The sequence below is a fragment of the Coregonus lavaretus genome, assembly GCF_964263955.1.
Source record: "Coregonus lavaretus genome assembly, chromosome: 2".
Lineage (NCBI taxonomy): Eukaryota > Metazoa > Chordata > Actinopteri > Salmoniformes > Salmonidae > Coregonus > Coregonus lavaretus.
The window spans coordinates 51354404-51371217 of NC_139989.1; the positions used below are offsets into that span (position 1 = coordinate 51354404).

Consider the following 16814-nt stretch of genomic DNA (forward strand, 5'->3'; position numbering starts at 1 on the left):
GGGCTTCTATGATTTCAGTGCAAGCACAAGTTTTCCCTTGGTCAAGGTCAAATAACTCTCATTGTTCTCTAGTCCTTTTTTGTTTTTATTGTTCATCAAAATGTTTGCTTAATTTCAAAAGATAAAAACTGCACTGATAAAGCTCTGTTTATGTGGCTCTGGCCCTCATTACCAGTCATTTTAATGTAGTGGTGCTCTAGGGCCCAACTAGGCTTTAATGAGAGGATTATTTATTGATTATGAATCAATCATCAGAGGAAGTAAGGAACATTTAATCAACTTCAAGAACACATTTAATGGACTTTGATAAAGTAATACTTTTTCTAAAGCATCAATGAGGAAATTAACTTAACATTTTACACAGAACAGGGAAGTGAGGAAAAACACCCCCTCAATGTATACTATCTGGGTAATAGATGAGGACTCAAACGTAGAGGGGAGAGAGAATATTGTGTGTCAGAGTTTTGTTACCAGGATGTGGGTCGAGTTATTTATATTTCAACACTTGTCCTCTAGTACCCAGGGGAGGACCTGTGTTCGTAATCTGAAACTTTATATTTAAACATTGTCTTATTCTAGATGTGTTGCAGTGAACACCAACTACTGTGAGCATTAGACTGAGAGGAACAAGTGAAGGTTTATGGCAGAAATTCTAAAACATTTACAATTGGATTGATAGAGAGTGACCCTGAGAGGTAAGCTTGGATAACACACTACTCCTCCGCTCGACTGGCAAGAGATAGAGATGGAAATGTGTGTAGATTTAAGATAATTGTCATAAAGAATGGACTAGTTGAATAGAGGACGATGGCAACTGGTTACTGACTATGTTGCTTTACTGGTAAAAAAAGAAAGGAGGTATTTTGACAGACAAACAAGACTCAAATGTTATGTGTCTGTACTACTGGTACTGTATTGATATTGTCAAGGGTGCCTTCCATCCTCTAAAGGATCCTATCTTTGTTGGAGAACGTTGTAATGAAGATCCATGAGAAGATTTTAACCCATTACCTATCCTGCACCTCACCGGTAGATAAAGAAGGATATCTCTACAAAAAGGTATTGTAAAAGTTGACAGACACAAGCAAGAGCCAAATTACATTATCAATATGCTGTGAGATTCTGTCATAACACAGTCTCCTCTTGGCCTTGTGCGTTTCCCTGCCTAATAATAATTATGTCTCAACTGATATTTGAAGCCACTTCTATTATTATCACACTCAACCCCCCCCCCCCCCCCCCCCCCCCCCCTATTTATATATCACTGACATCAGTTGAACATCAAAATGGAGGGCTTGTATAATGGCACTCATTTGGGTAAAATGATCTCTGTATTTATCTCCGTACATATCTATTCTCACTCTTTACAACTTCCCTTCATCGAAAATATTGTAACTTATTCCTCCCTTTCTCCATCTTTCACCCCACCACCCTGGCATCCTCCTCTTACACATACCACATTAGAAAGAGAGGACCTCCTCCTACCAGAGGCGCTGGTTTGTCCTGAAGGCCAATCTGCTGTTCTACCAGGAGCGTCCGGCAGATCGACACCTGCTGGGGGTTATTGTCCTAGAGGGCTGTGCTGTCCAGCACTGTGAGTCTGAGGGAGGACTGTTTGCCTTCTCCATGGTGTTCAGAGGGTCAGGGCTGAAAACCTACAGGCTTGCTGCTGAGGACCAGCTGGGCCAGGAGAGCTGGGTCAAAGCTCTGCTCACAGCCAGCCACTGCTACCTTTCACTGCTGGTCAGAGACCTGGGGAAGCAATACGAAGGTGAGTGTGTGGAGAGAGTGTGATGTGTGTGTATTCTTGTATTCATGCTTCAAAAAGATGTGTTCCTATCCTGCCTCTCAACCTGTATTCTTTTGTCACTAAGCAGAGGCTAAACGCCAAGCAGGCCCTGCTGAATCCCATCAACGAACCACTGTGACTGGTCCAGGCTCAAAGTGCCTTACCCAATCCATGGCTTCCCTGAACTCATGCTCCTCCTCCTTCCTCATGCCAGGACCAGTGAGGAGAGAAGGGGGAAGCCACAGTGCCAGTAATGTATTACAAGCCCCTCCAATGCCCAGCAAAGTGATCAATAAGAGGTCCCCTAAGCATTGGCCCAAGAGAAATGCACATGTCACACCGATAAATGGACCAGCACCACCATATGGGGAATGGCCACAAGTGGACTTTGATCCTCTAGAGGATTTCACCAAGCTACATGATTACTATGGAGAGGGGGTGAAGCAGCTGAGAGCTGATTGGCTGAGGAGGAGGCAGGAGGAAGCGGAGCACCTTGAGGAGGATCTTATTGACCTGAGTGAACACTGACCCACAGAGATCAGACAGTCACCACTCTGGTTATGTTGATGAGGACTTTGGTGTGAATGCCAGTAATCTGAAATAAGAAAGTGACTTTATCGTTTGAGGAACTAGAGCATTTAAGAGGAACTAGTCACCTGTGTGTACATCATGAGGGGATTATAGTCCTATCAGGTTGATGATGAGCCTCAAAATGTCTTGTCACTGAGCAGAGACTCATCATCAAACTCATAGGACTATCACCCTTAGCGGTGTTGCAAACAACCGGATGCATCTGGTTTTCAGGGATACAGCTATCTTAAACCTAGTTTCCTTTTCCGCTGAAAACCTGATGTGGGAACTCTGCTCAGGTGTTTCTTTTACGCCTGCTACTTTAGGTTATAGGACTATAATCCCCTCATGCTGTACACACAGGTGACTGGTTCCTCTTAAACACTCTAGTTCCTCAAATGATAGTCACTTTCTTATTTCAGAGTACTGACACTCCTACTGGTTTGTCTGTTACTGTTTTTAAATTATCATTAAAATCCCTGGTATATTTTCTAGGTAATATTGATGGTGAGTGTGAAGCTTAACTTTCTGTCAGCTATCTGGGTTATGCAATATGGAAGCAAAGTGCTTCTAGTCAAAGCTAGCATCCACTGCAAAACCATGGTGCTTACCTACGGAACAGCAAGAGGAACTGCCCCTCCCTACCTTCAGGCTATGCTCAAACCCTACACCCCAACCCGAGCACTCCGTTCTGCCACCTCAGGTCTCATGGCCCTCCCACCCCTACAGGAGGGCAGCTCCCGCTCCCATCTCAGCCCAGTCCAAGCTATTCTCTGTCCTGGCACCACAGTGGTGGAACCAGCTTCCCCCTGAAGCTAGGACAGCAGAGTCCCTGCCCATCTTCCGCAAACATCTGAAACCCTACAACAACAACACAACAACACTTCACCAGCACTTGACCCTCCCCCCTTCTAGCTCTGACTCTATTGATAGCTATGTTATTGAGGGAAAAATGTACTTTATATGCCTGTGATATGTGGTTGTCCCACCTAGCTATCTTAAGATGAATGCACTAACTGTAAGAGTGTCTGCTAAATGACTAAAATGTAAAACGTAAAAACATCCTTGTGATGTGTTAAACATCATGAATATTGATGTGTTGTTACACCCTGACAAGTTAAGGCTTCACATCCCTGTTTAACAAAATAATAAGCTACAGTGCAGCTCTATATTATTAGGTGTATATAGTTCATATTAAATGTATCCATTATTTTAAGCAACTTTAATGCCCACGAAGGTTGATGCAGCTCAACCATGCTGTACCACCAGAGGGTGCTACAAACACTGCCTGTTGATGAAACCATTAATGTCCATTGATTAAAAAGTGTGACAAGACTCAGTTTAATTCAATCATAATATTGTCATAGAGAGATACAGTAGTATCAAAGAGCCCTCTCTGGTATTGCCCTGATGGGACATCCATCCGTCAGCCAACATCTAACACATTCAATTGAAAAACCAAGTGATGAAAAGTGAGCTAATACTAATAGGACCTCATGACAGATGTGAGATTTGGATCTGGGTTCTGAGATAAGCATTTATGAGGCTGAATATAATGTACACTAGAGAGACACCAGTGGTAAAAGAAACAATTTACAAATGTAAGAATATCAGATCAACAGATCACAGTAAAGTTCAAAGATCACAGTAAAGTTCACACATGGTGGCAGGTATCCTAGCGGTTAAGAGCATTGGGCCAATAACCAAAAGGTTGCTGGTTTGAATCCCTGAGCTGACTAGGAGAAAAATCTGTTAATGTGCCCTTGAGCAAGGCATGTATCGCTATTTGCTCTGGATAACTTTTAAGTTGAAGTGTGAAAGTGGTTTTCTATGTGCGTCTCAAAGTCGTAGTTTAAGATGAGACTTTGGCTTCACCACATACCAGACATTCATACCAATCATCTAGAATGTGATAGATTTGTCCAGGGGAGCGTGGTGAAGTGTCTCACCTTACACAAAGCACATACATCTGTATATTAACACCTCCTCACACTGTGACAGGATATAAACAAGCCATAAGGTGTAACCCAGGGCTGTTCAATTCCGGTCCTGGTGGGCCGAAACACTTTGTTTCTACCTGGTAGTTAATCGCACTCACCTGGTGTCCAAGGTCTGAGTTAGTCCCTTATTAGAAGGAGAGGATGAAAGCCAGAAGTATTTCGGCCCTCCAGGACCGACATTGAACACCCCTGGTAACCTGTCTTATAATAAAGTAGGCTATGGGCACTCTATATAAGGAAGTATGGGGTCCTGTTACAGAACTGTGTGTAGATCATGTACGGTACACCATATGACCAGGCAGCCTTGAATGTAACTTCCCTGTTTAAATCAACTAAAGGATCATAAAAAATGACATTCCTGCGTGACCATGGCAATAACAAGGCAGCGGTCATAGAACAACACAGACAACCGACGGCAGGTTACAGGCCCTACCATAGTCTCATAGAAGAACAACAAAGCCTCACTAATCCAAATTCCCGCTGCCACAGAAACCAGTAAAGACCATGAGCGCGACGGGCTGTCTCGCGACACTAGGGAAGCTTCTCACCAGACAAGTTTGCTTTGCTATTTTGGTCTCTCTCAGCTGTCCCTCATACATATTCTCCTCAGAGCTCCTCCTGCACCATCAGTCCCGCTCAGTCCCCCTCCCTGTGATCCCCTCCGACATGACATTGGGAGTGGAGCACTTGAGGAGGGAGAGAGCTGTGGGTATGTGTCCTCACAAGGATAGTAAAACAAGAAACATTCGGACAAGTGGGGACATTTTGTTTGCTGGTCCCCATGAGAAAAAATTCTATTTTAGGCTTAGGGGTTAGGTTTAGGGTTAGGGTTACAATTAGGGTTAGAATTAAGGTTAGGGTTAGGAGTTACGGTTAGGTTTAGGGTAAGGGTTAGGAGTTAGGAGTTAGGGTTAGATATAGTTTTAGGGTTAGGGTTAGAGGTTTAGGAATAAGGTTAGGCTTAGGGTTAAGGTCAGGGTTATGGTTAGGTTAAAGGTTAGGGTTAGGGTTAGGGAAAATAGGATTTGGGATGGGAATCAATGCTTTGGTCCCCACAAAGATAGCAATGCAAAACTGTGTGTGTCTGTGTGTGTGTGCGTGTGTGTGTGTGTGGGGGGGGGGGGGCTGTCTGTCTGTCTTTCTGTGAATGGCACTATGAAAACAGAGAAAGTGTGTGTTTTTTTACTATCTGTTTTGCCATGTATGAATATGTTATTCAATGCGTTTCTATGGGCTAATAGCAAAAGGCCAAATTCAATGTTCCATCAAATAATAAAATACTGTATATACAGTCATGGCCAAAATTGTTGGCACCCCTGAAATTTTTCCAGAAAATGAAGTATTTCTCACAGAAAAGTATTGAAATTACACATGTTTTGCTATGCACATGTTTATTTCCTTTGTGTGTATTGGAATAACACAAAAAAAACAGGAAAAAAGCAAATTTGACATAATTTCACACAAAACTCAAAAAATGGGCCGGACAAAATGATTGGCACCCTTAACTTAATATTTAGTTGCACACCCTTTGGAAAAAATAACTGAAATCAGTCGCTTCCTATAACCATCAATAAGCTTCTTACACCTCTCACCCGGAATTTTGGACCACTCTTCTTTTGCAAACTGCTCCAGGTCTCTCATATTGGATGGGTGCCTTTTCCCAACAGCAATTTTAAGATCTCTCCACAGGTGTTCAATGGGATTAAGATCTGGACTCATTGCTGGCCACTTCAGAACTCTCCAGCGCTTTGTTGCCATCCATTTCTGGGTGCTTTTTGAAGTATGTTTGGGGTCATTGTCCTGCTGGAAGACCCATGATCTCGGACGCAAACCCAGCTTTCTGACACTGGGCCCTACATTGCGACCCAAAATCCTTTGGTAATCCTCAGATTTCATGATGCCTTGCACACAGTCAAGGCACCCAGTGCCAGAGGCAGCAAAACAACCCCAAAACATCTTTGAACCTCCACCATATTTGACTGTAGGTACTGTGTTCTTTTCTTTGAAGGCTTCATTACATTTTCGGTAAACAGTAGAACGATGTGCTTTACCAAAAAGCTCTATCTTGGTCTCATCTGTCCATAAGACGTTCTCCCAGAAGGAATTTGGCTTACTCATGTACATTTTGGCAAACTGTAGTCTTGCTTTTTTATGTCTCTGTGTCAGCAGTGGGGTCCTCCTGGGTCTCCTGCCATAGCGTTTCATTTCATTCAAATTTCGACGTATAGTTCGCGCTGACACTGATGCACCCTGAGCCTGCAGGACAGCTTGAATTTCTTTGGAACTTGTTTGGGGCTGCTTATCCACCATCCGGACTATCCTGCGTTGCAACCTTTCATCAATTTTTCTCTTCCGTCCACGTCCAGGGAGATTAGCTACAGTGCCATGGGTTGCAAACTTCTTGATCATGTTGCGCACTGTGGACAAAGGAACATCTAGATCTCTGGAGATGGACTTGTAACCTTGAGATTGTTGATATTTTTCCACAATTTTGGTTCTCAAGTCCTCAGACAGTTCTCTTTTCCTCTTTCTGTTCTCCATGCTTAGTGTGGCACACACAGAAACACAATGCAAAGACTGAGTCAACTTCTCTCCTTTTTATCTGCTTTCAGGTGTGATTTTTAGATTGCCCACACCTGTTACTTGCCCCAGGTGAGTTTAAAGGAGCATCACATGCTTGGAACAAACTTATTTATCCACAATTTTGAAAGGGTGCCAATAACTTTGTCCGGCCCATTTTTTTAGTTTTGTGTGAAATTATGTCAAATTTGCTTTTTTCCTGTTTTTTTTTGTGTTATTCCAATACACACAAAGGAAATAAACATGTGCATAGCAAAACATGTGTAATTTCAATACTTTTCTGTGAGAAATACTTCATTTTCTGGAAAAATTTCAGGGGTGCCAACAATTTTGGCCATGACTGTATATACAGTGGGGAAAAAAGTATTTAGTCAGCCACCAATTGTGCAAGTTCTCCCACTTAAAAAGATGAGAGAGGCCTGTAATTTTCATCATAGGTACACGTCAACTATGACAGACAAAATGAGGAAAAAAAACACAGAAAATCACATTGTAGGATTTTTTATGAATTTATTTGCAAATTATGGTGGAAAATAAGTATTTGGTCAATAACAAAAGTTTGTCAATACTTTGTTATATACCCTTTGTTGGCAATGACACAGGCCAAACGTTTTCTGTAAGTCTTCACAAGGTTTTCACACACTGTTGCTGGTATTTTGGCCCATTCCTCCATGCAGATCTCCTCTAGAGCAGTGATGTTTTGGGGCTGTCGCTGGGCAACACGGACGTTCAACTCCCTCCAAAGATTTTCTATGGGGTTGAGATCTGGAGACTGGCTAGGCCACTCCAGGACCTTGAAATGCTTCTTACGAAGCCACTCCTTCGTTGCCCGGGCGGTGTGTTTGGGATCATTGTCATGCTGAAAGACCCAGCCACGTTTCATCTTCAATGCCCTTGCTGATGGAAGGAGGTTTTCACTCAAAATCTCACGATACATGGCCCCATTCATTCTTTCCTTTACACGGATCAGTCGTCCTGGTCCCTTTGCAGAAAAACAGCCCCAAAGCATGATGTTTCCACCCCCATGCTTCACAGTAGGTATGGTGTTCTTTGGATGCAACTCAGCATTCTTTGTCCTCCAAACACGACGAGTTGAGTTTTTACCAAAAAGTTCTATTTTGGTTTCATCTGACCATATGACATTCTCCCAATCCTCTTCTGGATCATCCAAATGCACTCTAGCAAACTTCAGACGGGCCTGAAAATGTACTGGCTTAAGCAGGGGGACACGTCTGGCACTGCAGGATTTGAGTCCCTGGCGGCGTAGTGTGTTACTGATGGTAGGCTTTGTTACTTTGGTCCCAGCTCTCTGCAGGTCATTCACTAGGTCCCCCCGTGTGGTTCTGGGATTTTTGCTCACCGTTCTTGTGATCATTTTGACCCCACGGGGTGAGATCTTGCGTGGAGCCCCAGATCGAGGGAGATTATCAGTGGTCTTGTATGTCTTCCATTTCCTAATAATTGCTCCCACAGTTGATTTCTTCAAACCAAGCTGCTTACCTATTGCAGATTCAGTCTTCCCAGCCTAGTGCAGGTCTACAATTTTGTTTCTGATGTCCTTTGACAGCTCTTTGGTCTTGGCCATAGTGGAGTTTGAAGTGTGACTGTTTGAGGTTGTGGACAGGTGTCTTTTATACTGATAACAAGTTCAAACAGGTGCCATTAATACAGGTAACGAGTGGAGGACAGAGGAGCCTCTTAAAGAAGAAGTTACAGGTCTGTGAGAGCCAGAAATCTTGCTTGTTTGTAGGTGACCAAATACTTATTTTCCACCATAATTTGCAAATAAATTCATTAAAAACTCTACAATGTGATTTTCTGGATTTTCTCTCTCATCTTTTTAAGTGGGAGAACTTGCACAATTGGTGGCTGACTAAATACTTTTTTCCCCCACTGTATATACAGTACACAGAAGGCTGCTGAGGGGAGGATGGCTGGAACGGCACAAATGGAATGGCATCAAACCATGTCTTTGATGTATTTGATACCATTCCACCTATTCCGCTCCAGACATTACCACAAGCCCGTCCTCCCCAATTAAGTTTCCACCAACCTCCTGTGATACAGTATATAAACTCAGCAAAAAAAGAAACGTCCCTTTTTCAGGACCCTGTCTTTCAAAGATAATTCGTAAAAATCCAAATAACTTCACAGATCTTCATTGTAAAGGGTTTAAACACTGTTTCCCATGCTTGTTCAATGAACCATAAACAATTAATGAACATGCACCTGTGGAACGGTCGTTAAGACACTAACAGTTTACAGACGGTAGGCAATTAAGGTCACAGTTATAAAAACTTAGGACACTAAAGAGGCCTTTCTACTGACTCTGAAAAACACCAAAAGAAAGATGCCCAGGGTCCCTGCTCATCTGCGTGAACATGCCTTAGGCATGCTGCAAGGAGGCATGAGGACTGCAGATGTGGCCAGGGCAATAAATTCCTAAGACAGCGCTACAGGGAGATGGGACCGACAGCTGATCGTCCTCGCAGTGGCAGAACACGTGTAACAACACCTGCACAGGATCGGTACATCCAAACATCACACCTGCGGGACAGATACAGGATGGCAACAAGAACTGCCCGAGTTACACCAGGAATGCACAATTCCTCCATCAGTGCTCAGACTGTCCGCAATAGGTTGAGAGAGGCTGGACTGAGGGCTTGTAGGCCTGTTGTAAGGCAGGTCCTCACCAGACATCACAGGCAACAACATCGCCTATTGGCACAAACCCACCGTCGCTGGACCAGACAGGACTGGCAAAAAGTGCTCTTCACTAACGAGTCGCAGTTTTGTCTCACCAGGGGTGATGGTCGGATTCGCGTTTATCGTCGAAGGAATGAGCGTTACACAGCGAAGGAATAAGCGTTACACCGAGGCCTGTACTCTGGAGCGGGATCGATTTGGAGGTGGAGGGTCGGTCATGATCTGGGGCGGTGTGTCACAGCATCATCGGACTGAGCTTGTTGTCATTGCAGGCAATCTCAACGCTGTGCGTTACAGGGAAGACATCCTCCTCCCTCGTGGTACCCTTCCTGCAGGCTCATCCTGACATGACCCTCCAGCATGACAATGCCACCAGCCATGCTGCTCGTTCTGTGTGTGATTTCATGCAAAACAGGAATGTCAGTGTTCTGCCATGGCCAGCGAAGAGCCCGGATCTCAATCCCATTGAGCACGTCTGGGACCTGTTGGATCGGAGGGTGAGGGCTAGGGCCATTCCCCCCAGAAATGTCAGGGAACTTGCAGGTGCCTTGGTGGAAGAGTGGGGTAACATCTCACAGCAAGAACTGGCAAATCTGGTGCAGTCCATAAGGAGGAGATGCACTGCAGTACTTAATGCAGCTGGTGGCCACAACAGATATTGACTGTTACTTTTGATTTTGACCCCCGCAGGGACACATTATTCCATTTATGTTAGTCAAATGTTAAGTTTGATGAAAATAAACGCAGTTGACAGTGAGAGGACGTTTCTTTTTTTGCTGAGTTTATAAATATATATACAGTACCAGTCAAAAGTTTGGACACACCTACTCGTTCCAGGGTTTTTCTTTATTTTGACTATTTTCTACATTGTTTAATAATAGTGAAGACAACTATGAAATAACACATATGGAATCATGTAGTAACCAAAAAAGTGTTAAACAAATCAAAATATATTTTAGATTCTTCAAAGTAGCCACTCTTTGCTTTGATGATAGCTTTGCACACTCTTGGCATTCTCTCAACCAGCTTCATGAGGTAGTCACCTGGAATGCATTTCAATTAACAGGTGTGCCTTGGTAAAAGTTAATTTGGGGAATTTCTTTCCTTCTTAATACGTTTGAGCCAATCAGTTGTGTTGTGACAAGGTAGGGGTGGTATACAGAAGATAGCCCTATTTGGTAAAATACCAAGTCCATATTATGGCAAGAACAGCTCAAATAAGCAAAGAGAAACGACAGTCCATCATTACTTTAAGACATGAAGGTCAGTCAATATGGAACATTTCAAGAACTTTGAACGTTTCTTCAAGTGCAGTTGCAAAAACCATCAAGCACTATGATAAAACTGGCTCTCATGAGGACCGCCACAGGAAAGGAAGACCCAGAGTTATCTCTGCTGCAGAGGACAAGTTCATTAGAGTTACCAGCCTCAGAAATTGCAGCCCAAATAAATGCTTAACAGAGTTCAAGTAAGACACATCTCAACATCAACTGTTCAGAGGAGACTGTGTGAATCAGACATTCATGGTCGAAATGCTGCAAAGAAACCACTACTAAAAGACACAAATAAGAAGAAGAGACTTGCTTGGGCCAAGAAACCCAGGCAATGGAATTTAGAACGGTGGAAATCTGTCCATTGGTATGATGAGTCCAAATTTGAGATTTTTGGTTTCATAGTGAAGAAAAACCCTTGAATGAGTAGGTGTTCTAAAGCTTTTGACTGGTACTGTATGTTCTTATTTTTTTATTTTATTATTATTGTTATTTAATGAAACATTTAATTTGGCCTTTTGCTATTAACCCATATATATACCACTACAGGGGTCCTAAAATTCAAAATCAAATAGCTGAATGGTCCTTGGTATAACTGTCTTACAACAACTCCATATGTTAGCTTAATAGAAACCCAGCCTCGGGCCCTTAGACTCTAGGGGGATTGGAGATCGAACTACCTACAACATAAAACATGGTCTAATATACATAAACACTGTACCAGAGTGTTCCCAAATTATTGAAAATATTGATGCAGTGACAGTATTTTATGTCATGACGTTACACATGCATGCAGGACAGTGCAAAATGTGAGAAGGCCGTTTCAATTGCCTGTGGAATAGCTGGACATATGAATATAGAAAGTATGGACAGTGAAAGATATCTACCTATGCATGCTCATGCAGGGTAAATATAAAAACGTACATTTCAAGTCGCTGAGAGCACAAAATGTGTTTGTTTAAGTCTTTAATATTGTAATGGAAAAACTAAAGTCAATGATAGGTTGATGTGCCACACTGAAGGGTGATGGTGATGGAGACTATGTAGGGATGGAAGGGTGCCTAGATGTGTCCAGCCAGCAGTCCATGAAGCCTTTTATGTCCTGAATGTCCATATTAGTCCACGTGGGACACTAAACGTATGGCCTGGTCCCTGTTGTATCGGGTTCACTTCATTCCAAGACTCCTGGGTCTATTTCTGATCTCCTGTAAGGTGATAGCTTGTCCCTCATTCTGCCTGTCGCTTAACTTTTGCTACGAACTCATCCCTCCCTCTCTCTTTCTCTCTCTGCCTCTACAAATCCAAACTTGAGGATGTGGCTAAAGTTAGCTCGGCCTACAGAGGTATATAAGCCCCCGAGGATAGGGGTTTAATGCGGCTTCACATCAGTCTCTTCTCTTGTTGACCATCCAAACCTCCATACATACCGTCTCGAGATGGTGAGTAACACCGGTCCTCACTTTCTGCCTGTTTACCTGTCCACTACTCTGTGTGCTGTCGATGGGAACCTCCAGGAATAACACAGCGTTTCCAGATTTTCTTGTTTTTCTATTTGAAGCTTTTTGCTAGATAAAAAAAAAATGATGGAACAACTTTTTAAAACTCAACTGTACTTTTGATATTTTTTGGGGGACATTTTTATTTATTTTTGGTGTAAAGCTGTTCCTGGATATACAATATCATTCACAGGATCTAAACATTTTGTTAACACTTTATTAACAACATTTATATAAAATATGCTGTAAAAGGTTAGCTACCCGAAGAGAATGAATGTTTTAATACATCCACATTCAAAAACATCCTCCTCTGTCCTGAGCCAGAGGAAGATTGTTCCTGAACTGTTCTGAGCAATTCTCACGTGCTAGGTAGTAAGGGATGTTAAACTACATCTAAGACATAGTGGCAGGATTTTTACTTCCACAGACATGATGGTAGACCACACATATTCACCCCACATCACACTGATAGTCAGGTCAGATCAATGACTGAAACGGTAGATGGCAGAGGGAACACTGTACTGGACCTCCACACAAGGAGAAAGACATCCACTCACCTGTCCCTGACCAGGAACAGCTTGACACTGAGGTCAAAGGTCACTAATTGGCCTCCTGAGGGCTACAGCTGCAGGGTGAACAAACCTAGAAGGTCGCATTGTTAAGCAGTTGACGTGTTTGTCCTTCAGGCACCCAAGAAGGCCAAGAGGAGGGGAGCAGCAGCAGAGGGCGGTTCCTCCAACGTGTTCTCCATGTTTGAGCAGAGCCAGATCCAGGAGTACAAGGAGGTGAGGATTTCTTAACACACAATACAACACCTCATCACTTTTACACCTTAAAATGTCAATGGGACAGATTTCTCTTCAACTCCCTATCTGGGCTGAGAGTGAGTGACTCTAGTCTGGCCACCAGTCAGTTTCATTGTAACCTATTTCTGCTATAGAGTGGCTGAAATAGTTGCTAACGCTGAACCAGACAGGCACAGTGGCTAAATGGATACTGTTATAATCTTAAGTCAATCATGGTTTACTGTTTTTCCTTGTTTCATTAATGGAGCGAACCCCAAATTAGATTTAGGGGGCTGCTCTCTGATGGGTACATTTTCCGTCCAGTTGCTATTTTGTCTGTCCCCCCTCTCTCCCAACTTATAAAAGCAAAGAATGTCATTAGGAGAAGCTCTGAAGTTTCCGTAACCTTTTGAAGCTCTCCAGGCCTCCCCCTCCTCTGAGCCTTCAGCTGTCACTCAACCTCTCATCTTAAGTCCTCTGCTGCTGAGGGCTGCATGTTTAAGTATGGCAGGACAACTGGGCCCTGGCTGGCACGCAGCACACAGAGGAGAGGGGAGGGGCAGTCAGGGGGCCGGGGGAGAACGGGGGGGGGGGGGGGGGGGAACAGGGGGAGAACAGGTGGGGACAGAGGGGGCGGGGGGACAGGGGGGAACAGAGGGGGCGGGGGGACAAAACGAGAGGTCAATATGGTCAATAATAGAGGGGGAAAGCCTTGTCCTTCTTGAGCTTCTGATAAGGTCTAGATTTTGGAAGGCAGGTTGGTGTACCCGTTTATAAAATATGAGGAGAGGAAGGGGAGAGAGGTGAACGGTATGTAGATGAAAGAAGGAGGGTAAAAAATGGAAGGAGTGTATGGAAGGATGGATGAGGTCAGGGAATAGGGATCAGGCAGTAGGTGGGAGATTGTATATGATGGTGTGTGTGTTTTCAAAAGTGTTGACAAGGGATATGAGCACAGACTTGACGGAGGGAATTCTTGCTGCTGTAAGTGATACAGACTTCTTAAGTGTCACTTGGGGAATGTCTGACATGATCATTGGGACAGTCTTAATGGATTAGCAGCTGCTTTTTTAAGTTCAAGATCAACCATAGGGGTCATCTTGGGTTTCATAGACGTACAGTAAGAGATGAGGTCCAGAGACAGGCTGGGACAGTGGAAGAAGGATTTAACAGGTGTAACTTAATGAGCTCTCCCTAAATGAACGTGTAAGAAAATGGTTTTCAATTTCTTCTGTTCTTTTTAGGTCTCGCCTAACAAGGGTTACATAGCATTGTGCCATAAATACGCAGCACCTGGCACTTAAATGACCATAGTTGACAGAGGTGTCTCTAAATTGTATGGAGTGCACATGCTACCCACGTCTCACTACGCACAGGGTGATCTGTGGCTGGACTGAATCCCCTCCTCCTCCATCTGTCACACTGTGGATGACAACTTGGCAGACTCTGGTGACTGGTGGTCATGTCACGACAGACATTCTCTGTCTTTCTCACTTCTTCTTCCCTCCTTCCTTCCTTCTCAGGCTTTCACAATCATTGACCAGAACAGAGACGGTATCATCAGCAAGGATGACTTGAGGGACGTGCTGGCCTCAATGGGTGAGCAAGGGTTAAATTTAAGACCTTTTAAGATTCTCAGAGGTCATAATATGTGATTGACTTGTCTCTGTTAAAAGTGTGCCTTGGTATGTCCACAAAGTCCTATATGTACTGTATATCTATATATATGTGTGTATGTGTGTGTGTGAAAGAGATAGATAATGGTGCTAGCTAACCTCCACTCCCTCCCTGCTCTGTAGGCCAGTTGAACGTGAAGAATGAGGAGCTGGAAGCCATGGTCAAGGAGGCCAGCGGCCCCATCAACTTCACCGTCTTCCTCACCATGTTCGGAGAGAAGCTCAAGGGTGGGTCTATAACTCGCTGTACTTACCTGCTCTATATCTGTTGCTCAATCTCCTAATTTCTTTGTTTGACTCTGTTAGACTCGCTGTCTGACTTGTTATAACCAGGTTATAATCGCTTCAAAGTGTTAGTGGTTTTCTAAGTACACTCCCATATCTGAGGACATTGCATGTGTCTTGCTGTCAGTGTAACATGCCTGACTGACGCTCTGTGTGTCTCAGGTGCTGATCCCGAGGATGTCATCGTTAGTGCTTTCAAGGTCCTTGACCCCGAGGCTACCGGTTTCATCAAGAAGGAATTGTGAGAATATTTCCTTCCTTATTTTACAGTTGTAGTAATGAGTAAACTCCATAACAGAATCCACAGCTTCATGAATGTTTCTGACTTTGTCTCCCTCTCTCTCTAGCCTTGAGGAGCTCCTGACCACTCAGTGCGACAGGTTCTCTGCAGAGGAGGTGAATACATTTATAATCATTCAGTTTCAATATCATGATCTCTCGTTGTCCCTTGACTTGGTGAGTGGCTGACCGCCCTTCTCCTCCCCTCTTCCCCTCTTCCCTCCTTACCTCAGATGAAGAACCTGTGGGCCGCCTTTCCCCCAGATGTGGCCGGCAACGTAGACTACAAGCAAATCTGCTACGTCATCACACACGGAGAGGAAAAGGAGGAGGAGTAATGAAACAGATAGAAGAAAAGAAAACAGCCTCCCTTGCCATGCTACCTTCCTGCTCCGCTCTTCTTCCTCTGTTATTCTCCTACTTTCCTTCTCTTTATGTGTACTCATGTGCTCTGTCTCTCATTCACACAAATTCTCTAAATGACTCGTCTCTACTCAAGACATTAGTGTGAGAGAGCGGGTGCTCATGGGTTGTCTATGTTTGTTCGTGGGGATATCGGATTATTTTCAATAAAAATGATCTTTTAACATCTCCATCTCTTTCTCATCCGCTTTCCCTTCCCTTAACCCTCTTCCTCCTTTTCATCTCTTACTCCTATCTATCGTCGGTTGTTTCCCCAGTCTCTCTGTTAGAAGAAATGCACACAGCAAGTTGTATCCCACTGCTGTGGTATGGATGTGTAAACCCCAAGGTGAAATGGAGCACCAGTCTTTGCCTCGGCTGCAACAGCTCAGAGGTTAGACCTGGAAGTCCTTTCACTCCCCCTTAACACTCAGATGGGCAAATAAACCAAACAGAGGGATATCATTCTATAAATATTGTAGAAGTTACCTACTGTAGATAAGGTGGGAAAATAGGAGATATTCTAAGAAGGAATGAGGCTAGAGAAAAACATGGTCTCCTTAAAGTGACGGCTACGTTTTTCTCAAGAAGTGAGAAAGGCTGTTAAAGAGAGAAGAGAAAGGACCCAAAGAAAACACTTGTCTTCACCTCCTTTCCCTCTCTTTCCTCCTTTACTTCTACCTCTTTGTTTTCTATTAGCTCCCTTGTTCTCTGCACCTGGACTAGCTTTAGTCGGTCAGAAACTCCTCTGTAACGAATAAATAGGACTAACTGTGAATAAAAGCTCTTATCTTTTGTACACTAGTGTTTCTGTTCATGAGTGGGTCTGGGAGAGTGGGATTGAGAAACAACAGGGCTGGTGTGGGTGCATTTCATGTGCTGTGCACCTCTGAGACGCCACCAAAATCTTATCCGCAGACTAGACTAATTTGTAAAGACAGCGAACATACCAGATTATACACCTTTACTGCCCCC

General features: G+C 43.7%; 2 protein-coding genes across 2 annotated transcripts; both read left to right on the plus strand.

Moving 5' to 3' along the window:
* The first annotated feature begins 586 nt into the window (after positions 1 to 586).
* On the plus strand, positions 587 to 2331 carry pheta2 (PH domain containing endocytic trafficking adaptor 2). Its single transcript, XM_084186757.1, has 4 exons — positions 587 to 695; positions 951 to 1059; positions 1465 to 1771; positions 1878 to 2331. Exons 2-4 carry the CDS (start codon positions 979 to 981, stop codon positions 2315 to 2317), a joined length of 828 nt encoding a protein of 275 aa, XP_084042883.1. The 5' UTR covers positions 587 to 695; positions 951 to 978; the 3' UTR covers positions 2318 to 2331.
* Positions 2332 to 12310: 9979 nt separating this feature from the next.
* Positions 12311 to 16636, plus strand: mylpfa (myosin light chain, phosphorylatable, fast skeletal muscle a). The gene is made up of 7 exons (XM_084186779.1): positions 12311 to 12355; positions 13099 to 13197; positions 14721 to 14796; positions 14997 to 15101; positions 15321 to 15399; positions 15506 to 15554; positions 15671 to 16636. Exons 1-7 carry the CDS (start codon positions 12353 to 12355, stop codon positions 15773 to 15775), a joined length of 516 nt encoding a protein of 171 aa, XP_084042905.1. The 5' UTR covers positions 12311 to 12352; the 3' UTR covers positions 15776 to 16636.
* The last annotated feature ends 178 nt before the right edge of the window (positions 16637 to 16814 follow it).